This window comes from Aulostomus chinensis, chromosome 9 (assembly GCF_037954235.1).
Source record: "Aulostomus chinensis isolate RoL2024-O1b breed Wild chromosome 9, RoL_Achi_v1.0, whole genome shotgun sequence".
Classification (NCBI taxonomy): Eukaryota; Metazoa; Chordata; class Actinopteri; order Syngnathiformes; family Aulostomidae; genus Aulostomus; species Aulostomus chinensis.
In genome coordinates this window covers 23,179,198-23,187,625 of record NC_141328.1, presented here as the reverse complement: position 1 = coordinate 23,187,625, position 8,428 = coordinate 23,179,198, and the positions used below count along the sequence as shown (strand labels likewise).

Genomic DNA, 8,428 nt, shown 5'->3' with positions numbered 1-8,428 from the left:
CGTCCTGCACATTCCACTTTAAGGCAGTAAAACAGTCTAATTCCTTTGGCTGGGAAATCTGGTCATGATAGATTAGGTCCATCAGTGGTAATCCATCTTCCTCCTCCTCCTCTGTATTCATACCCAGTAAGGAGAACAAGTGTGAAGCCCATGGATGTTCTTATCCGTGACTCTCTGGCATGTAGTCCAAACCCGTGCTGAGTCAACTCGAAACGCAGTTTACGCAAAACGGATTGGGTTCATGGTTGTATCCGAGGTTTAATTATAGTTCCACACTCGGGAAAGGAGGTCGTAATCCACAGGCATGAGGAAGCTTATCTCCAACTTTCCAGTCACAATTTCCAGCATTTCTCTTTGAACTGTACGATCCAAATTTAGTCCGTGTTTGTCCTCAGCAGTAATATAAGTCTCGGTAGATTAAGAATAATCTCCACAAAAATAAGGCAGGAAAAAAAAAAAAGTCATTTGCTCACTTGTTTCTGTTGTCTCTACTGAGATGGATCACCAGCAGAGGTCTCCCAGCACTAAAATTGTAATGCCCTGATCTCAGATATAATCCCAAATAAAACAACCACAACGAAAAACAAAAAACAAAAAACAAAAAACAAAGAACCAAGAAAGCAACCCATACCTTTAGCAGGATATCACATCCTTTAGGTGTCTGGCCAGTGTTAATCCGATAGTGGGGAATAAATATCCTGTGTAGGTTATCCACATGACTCCAGCCCACAAGAGAAGTAAACACCTCCGTGAGTTGGAACACCAAATTAGACTAATCCAAACAATGGTGTCGTAAACATATAATGTGTGCTCTTGCTGGTTTTGTTACATGAGGAAAAAAAGGTGACATTAATCCACCAGGCAGGGCACGTAACTCCAGATTAGGGGAGGAATCCCAGGGATGGCCGCTGGACCACTCTCTCTCTCTCTCTAACTCTCTCTCCCCCTCCCTCTATAGCAATCTCCAATAATCCTGGGAAATTTTACGATATCCAATCTTTGCCCTGTACTTTCTGCAAATGATATGTCCCCCACACAGAGATGCTTAAACTCACAAAAAATAATCCCCATTTTACACCTCTGACTATCTGGTTAGGGAAGCAGACACACTTGGTTACAAGCATGCTGGCATTTACCAAACATCTAGTATACATCTGGGAGCGCTGGCCACGCTCTGACTTTGGAAGGGATCCCTATTAGATTTCATTTTTCTCCTCTTTAACCCCCAACAAGTAAATGAAGAGATGGTGGAAAGATGCCTGGAGGTGAGGGTGTTTACCAGAAACCACGGTTCCCCCTGCCTTCAGAGAAACTTTGTCCACTTACCCGTCTAGTCTGCGTTCATAGCGTCCATCTCTGCTGTGGAGCGACGTGGGGGGGCCATATACACCCCCCCCTGCCGCCCTTGTGAACCCTGATACATCCCGGCCACGAGAGCCTAAGGACAGACTATCGTCCAGCCCCCTGGCGGCACTAGGAATCGTGCCCGGTTCATTGTAATCAGTGCGCAGGTCTCTGTCTCCCATCTTGTTGATAGCATTGTGAGCCTTCTGAGCGCTTTTAATGTCCACAAAATCCACAAAGGCTGCAACTCCACCTTCTGAACCCCGTTTAGGCAGGACCTTGACACTTTCCACACGTCCATATCTAAGGAGAGACGAATGCAAAAAAAATCACACAAAAAAACCAAGGTGATTACTGGGTTGGAAAAACAAAAAGTGTTTTCAGTTTAAATACTTGGTTTTAAGAAAAAGACCTTTTTCAAAGCTCTGAATGCATTGCGTCAAGTTGTGTGCGACGTGTGTGCATTACTGCTGTAGATGCGACATACATATGCCAACATTCACTGCTCATTCACATGAAGCGTTGCATTTTAGGGTCAAGCCTTTTTGTAGGAGTATGTTACAATTACAGTAAGTCTCAGGAGAAGAATGTAAGTCAATGCGATGCCCTCTGAAGCGCGTGTGCGTTTGTGCATAGGGGTGGGAGGTGACTTGCTTCTCTTATTTTCTGCTCTGTGGTACCTTCTTACAAGGCAACAGTAACCCAGCAACTGGACTTGAAACCCTGCTGCATTTGCGTTAATAAATGCATATGTTTCTAACATTAGCATTTTTTTTTTTCTGAGGACGTGCTCTCATATGCTTTGAAGTAAGTGGAAAACACAGATTAAATTTGCGGATTCACTGTCTGGGCTAACAAAATCATGTATATCTAAGCAATTCCCTGGATTTGACTATAAAACAAAAGGGCTTTTGTTCAAATTTGACATAAGAGAATTCCTTGATATACCACAAAGAAAATAACTGCTAAATTTAGGATGTTTGGACATAATGGAGTATTTTTAATAGGTATCCACGAGATTCCATTATTTCCTTAATAAGCCTGTAAATGACAAAATACTCCGTGAAGTGACGGTTCAATTGACTGATGGGAAGCCCATTACTCTCCATCTGCAAGTCTAGGATTACAAAACTCGCTATCATCTCCATGTGCCCCCCACCTCCCCCTCCTCCTCCTCTCCCTCCCCTCTCCCCGTCCGACACAGACAGTAGGGTGCCATAAATTTATTGGCATGCCAGTTCCCAACATTGAACAGCCTCCGACGCCATTTTAGAAAAGCTGTTCACACTGCTTACTCATTCTCCCGTCCCCCACCATCTTCAATGACTTCTATCACACATCGGGCTGTCATGCACCTGCATTCTCCGGGTGAACGCTGGAGCTGAGGCAGCATGCTAAAAAGGACTCCGCCAAACCCCCCCACCCCCACCCTCCCCCCAAAAACATCCTAGCTCAATGTAAATAAAGCAAGTAGTAGCATTATCCTGCCAGAATTCACGATTCGCACATTTATAGAAATGTCTGCAAATTATAATCTACGGGGTATTAGCGTAGGATTGTCTGTTCCAATTGTAGACAGACATGCGTGATTTATCACGGAGCAGCTTTGGTCAGATATGGCGACGCTTCCACGCTGCTCATGTAGGTGGACCGGTGGTTCTCAGCGGTCTGCTTCCAGCACATATGGACGGAGAGGCGGGTTGTTATTTCCTTGACAGCCGAGGGACGAGAGCGCGCAGACAACCACGATGTAACCACGGAAAATTCTTATTTCTCCCCTAAAACTAAGGAAGACAACAAAGACTGTTTTTTTTATGGCCGCTACAATATGAAAAGAAGAAAAACTGTAATGTCAGAATTCCAGGATATTGTCTTGCGTGTGTAGGATAATGTAGCCGCTTTCTATGTTCACACACGGGGGCACAAAGTCGACAGGAGCGCTACGGTGTTGCATGACAGTGAACGCACCAGTTCAATCACATCCAGCTGCGACGTCAGCTTTCACTCACTTGTGTTGCATTTAGATAGACGTATATTTGACTTACTACTCTTGAAAATACGTCACATTTTCATGCAAAATCACCGCTTTCTGCACAGGTCAAGTTGGGAGCAGTGACCTGACACAAGTGTAACACCAGGACAAAAAAAACAACAACAAACAAGTCAAACACACACGGGCTGTAAAAGCAAAATGCAGACTGTTAAATTCATAGCTTATGTAATGCTAGCAGCCCCCATGGAAGCTGAAGTTTGTTTACAGTGACGCTAGAGGAGAGGGGGGAAAAATGTGTTCTACGGTGACCATGTGGAGAAGCAGGAAGGGTGCTAAAGAACTCAAAAGGGTTACCTGTACCCGGGAAAGTTCCCAGCAAGCCTACAAGTGTGGTCAAAGCGAAAGTCAGCTAAGTGTCTGGTTAAATCTGCAGCTCAGTATTGATGCTTATGGAAAGCTGACAGCACAGTTGCCAAACGGGACTGAGGAACCTCCTGCTTCATCCCACTAAAATGTGACACAACAGAGGGAGATGCTGCTCCTTCTTACATTACAAAACACACACTCACACACGCGCGCGCAAACACACACACATACACACATCAGTACTCACCGCTTGAAGTGCTCAATGATTTTCTCCTCTCGTACATTTTCGGGTAAATTGCCCACCCATAAATGTCTGGTTTCCCGGACCATACTGTGTGCTCCTGCTCCGCGATCATACAGAGGAGTTTGCTATGTCAGATCAGTCCCGTGCAAAATAGAGTCGCTGTGCAAAAGAAGCGCCCGACTAGAAGAATAATCGGCGCAAATCATTGACTGGCCGTTGTGACCCAATGTAAACCATCAGGTTGGATCCCTGCACGCTGTTTGATACTCTTCACTGTTAAAGCGCGACCTTGCAACCTCGTGAACGCGCTCCGGACTGTTCCCGTGACTAGGCGCGTCCCTGACACCATGCGACCTTTGGGTGTCGAAAGAAAGCATGTAGCTTCCTAAAAAGATGCAGCAACTTCGCTTGTAATGAGGGGCACACCGCGCAGGCGTGGCTTTGTGTGTGAACTACTTTTTTTTCACCCGATGAGATAGTCACCTGCTCCTGCGCATGCGTGAGAAAACCCCAGGTTGAATTCTGGTACTTTGACATCTGAGAGGCTTTGACTCACAGGAGGATCCCATCACTGTTTCTTCTGCCTCTTTGGTACACCAAGGTGATGCACCCGTGCAGTAAAAGTACACAAATACATGTCTGGTATCTGGAGAATATTTGATCATTAAAATAGGCCATATTTCTTACAGAGCCCTGCAGTTGCCGTCCAGAGTTATTTTTGTGTGCATAGAGCGAGACAGAGAGAAATATATTTTGATAAATATAATGAATATAACTTGCTGAAAAACCATAAAATAACTGCAATGAGGAAACAAGTAATTATCTTATAGCCTCAGGGTAACAAAATGAGGGAATAAGTTACATACTGTGGCCATATTAATTAAATTGAGGAAACACATTATACCTGTAGGCTCAAAAGCTCTGTACATTTTTATAAAACTGCATAGAAAAACTAATAAACTGGAGGATTTGTTATTATTATTGTTATTTTTCCCTTTTAACAATAACTGCACCTTTTACTTGATTCCATCATGTTTACTTTTCATCTTGTATGTGTTTTATCTTGGTTTTTATATATCTAATATCTTATTAGCCAATAGGTTTTTATTCTATATGATTTGGTGATGTTTGACATTTACATGTTATGATTTTCAAGCACGGGCTGCACGGTGGTGCAGTGGTCAGCACTGTCGCCTCACAGCAAGAAGGCTCCGGGTTTGAATCCTGGCTCAGGCACGGGATCTTTCTGTGTGGAGTCTGCATGTTCTCCCTGTTCCTGTGTGGGTTCTCTCTGGTACTCCAGCTTCCTCCCACAGTCCAAAGACATCAAGAGGGGACGAGGCTGATTGATACTCTAAATTGACCGTAGGTGTGACTGTGAGTGTGAATGGTTGTCTGTCTCTATGTGTTGGCCCTGTGATGGACTGGTGACCTGTCCAGGGTGAACCTGCCTCTTGCCCGTTGACGCTGGGATAGCTCCAACCCCCCCTATACCCTGAATAGGAATAAGAGGAAGACAATGGATGGATGGATTTTCAAGCACATTGAGTTTGCACGTTCCATATGAAATGTGCTAAAAACTTGACAAGCATTAATCCTGTGGCACAAATGTTTAAAAAGTAACAGAGTGAGCACTAAAGATTGCTCCCTGGATGTACAGCAATCACTCATCACTTTGACAAAATACTGTCACAGGGTGTAGTTTGGATTATAAATACAGGCAGACTCCAAACACCTGTTAGTACAGTTGGCCATTTAGAAACAGATGAAGGATGTAGACTCATGACAAGTTACTGGTTTGTTTGTCTCCAGTAATTTGTTTAACGCTTCAAACATTATCATAAGGAAGTATTTGATAGGCATTCATGAGGGTGAATTCCGCCCACCTCCCCTATATTTACACCCAGCCTAAAAGATTGTGCTGACAATTTTGACACATAAAGCGGAAACCTAAGCCTGCAGGAAACAGGAAGCCTGCTGCTGGCAACTCTGTTAATGATCAGCTAGGTGATGCGGCTTTGCAGTTCAAAGTAAATATCAATCTCTCGATTACTGTCAGACAATTATGCAGCTTCATGAAAGCATTCTAAGAGATCATTTAAGCTAGACTTGAAAAGAACTCATGCAGATCTAACAGGACACGGGGGCCCGTGAGAATTCTTCACATATCATTACCTTCATAGTCCGCAGATCTCTGCTTTAACGTGTTTGAGATTTTTGAAGAAAGTGTGAGACAGAGGAGATATTTTTTTATTAACGCTGTGCGAGTCATGGCAAAATGACGTTTAGCAACCATTCACCCATCTTGGAAGACTTCTTGGAAAAAAAACACAGAGGGGCACAGAAGCTATTTCTGTCAGAGGAATAGTTATAACCTGGGAAGACTCATTTCACACATACATGATATTAGTTTTGGGAAGTTGAAGAGACGTATGTTATTTTTGACCAACAAAGATGATCCATTAATCACAGGACCGCTGCTGTAAACACGAGTGGTGTAAAATACTTTCCATGAGTCCGTCAGAGATCTCAAGAAGTAAAAATGCTTGGCTGACGCTGTTGGAAACTGGCTCTGTAAAAACATTCTAGCCAACCAAATCCATTGTAAATGTCAAACTCCAAACTTGTGTATCACAGGAGTGAGGAGACACACAAGAGCAGCCGACTTGAAACTAGGGCAGTCGTTCATAAAATGATGATTTATTATATGATGCCACTTACTTGAATATGTTTTATTTTTCTATATTTCCGCTTTGCGTGGGTCCTTTCTACTACAAAATAAAATGATGGCGTAGAGGACTTTGACCTGGCCTAAGTCTGTTCTAAGCTAATAAGTAACATGAGCAATCAGACCACTGTTCAAAGGTCCGAGACATCAGTGCTGATAAGAGCTGCTGCGGAAAAGTCTAATGTCACACATCTTTGTTTACAATCCTCTCCGGGTTTGTTCAGTAACTTTTATGATCAGTTTAATGTTGAGATTACTGAGTAGTAAGTCCCATTAATCAGTAGGTCAATTTATGTGACTTAAAGGGAGGTTTTACTACTTCAGTGCACTTTGCTCATGTTCTGATGCACAAATATATAACTAATGTACGTCTGACGTTGTGTCGAAAAACAGCTATAGTTGCTTAATTCAAATTCCTGAATGACTCTTACTCTTAGCCTGCATTGCAATTTTCAGATTACATGAATATACAACTGTTGGTGCACTGGAGGCTTGTGAGTCCCACATAATGTATGTTGAATTTTGGACCTGATCAGCTCCTAAAATACTTGCTAGGTCACAAGTCATATTCCAGGACCGCCTCTTCGGATTTTCACTGAGCAGAGAAAAAGTACACTTTAACCAATGAGTATACGTGCGCAACTGCTGATGATTCCAAGCTTTGCAAATACATGATTCTACATGGTGAAGCTGGAACAACTGTGAGCGCAAGAAGGAAAAAAAACAACCCTCTTTTTCAACCAGAGGAGGACTTTAAAGTTTTATCTGACTGTTTAGAATACACAGGTCCGTCACTATACCGCGGTATTATTCTGCTTGTGTTACTATTTTAAGCATGGGTATCAAGGCAGGACTGCACAATGTAACGAGGGGGGAAAAAAAAGAGAGCCTCCTCTGCGCATGCGTAAAGCGTGCCTATCAGATGAGAACAGAGGGATGTGGAACTCTCCAGAAGAGGCGGCAGTGAACGCAGCTCAGCTGTTGTAGATCACTCTCACCATATTCGGCTGCGTATGGAGAGCGTCCTCCCTGGGTCTGCTGAAGCCGTCCTGTTGTGGAACCGTATTCAATTAAAAAAATCAAATAAACCTATGGGAGTACAATTTCACACATTGGTGGACTGACAAGACACCAAAACTAAATTTCCTCTTCGGTGGTTCTCAGACCTGGATTATCCTGGGATGTGGTGGACCGCCAGGTCAACGTAGCTCCCTGTAATTCCACACGCCTTTTTGACACGGAATCACGGGACAGATACACCCTAAAAGCCTCTCATGGAATATGTTCTGTCGGTACAACTCTCAATAAAGACAACCAATGGGCATAATACCAGCGCCAAGACGTGGATTTAATGAGATGTGGATGTTAGGGAAGACGAGATTTAACGTTTAAATCAAAAATGGGGTTACAGGAGGAAATAAAGAAAAAACAGAACTGTGTCTGCATCAGGTTTTAAAAGTGTATTTCGGCATTAAATCCATTAAAACTCGCCAGGGTGAGTGTACAACATCGTGTTGCCCTGCCTTTTCTTTGTCTAACGCCATTTTGTGTGATTTTTTTTTTTAACAGACTAATCGTCAGCCATTTTGCCTTTTCTTCTTCAGCAGCAGACAACAAAAGAGGAATGATAATAACGTCCGGACAATGTGTTGAAACGAGTGAAACGACACTAACGACTTTAATTCTTACTCGCAGTGCCGTTTGTAGTCAGAGAACGATTGACATGACGGTTGAGCAGAGGCGACAAGGTGAC

General features: G+C 43.3%; 1 protein-coding gene across 2 annotated transcripts in view; it reads right to left on the bottom strand.

Moving 5' to 3' along the window:
• The window catches only part of spen (spen family transcriptional repressor), a 27,503-nt gene extending 23,165 nt beyond the window's left edge, over positions 1 to 4,338 (bottom strand). Inside the window, exons 1-2 of one of the 2 annotated variants that reach the window (XM_086214336.1) lie at positions 3,951 to 4,338; positions 1,327 to 1,647 (exon numbers count right to left, since the gene is read on the bottom strand). In XM_086214336.1, coding sequence (XP_086070462.1) covers positions 1,327 to 1,647; positions 3,951 to 4,033 — 404 coding nt within the window. In that variant the 5' untranslated portion in view covers positions 4,034 to 4,338. Of the gene's footprint in view, positions 1,648 to 3,950 lie in introns of those variants that run through there. The other variant, XM_086214337.1, reaches the window with a different exon arrangement.
• Between the last annotated feature and the right edge of the window lie 4,090 nt (positions 4,339 to 8,428).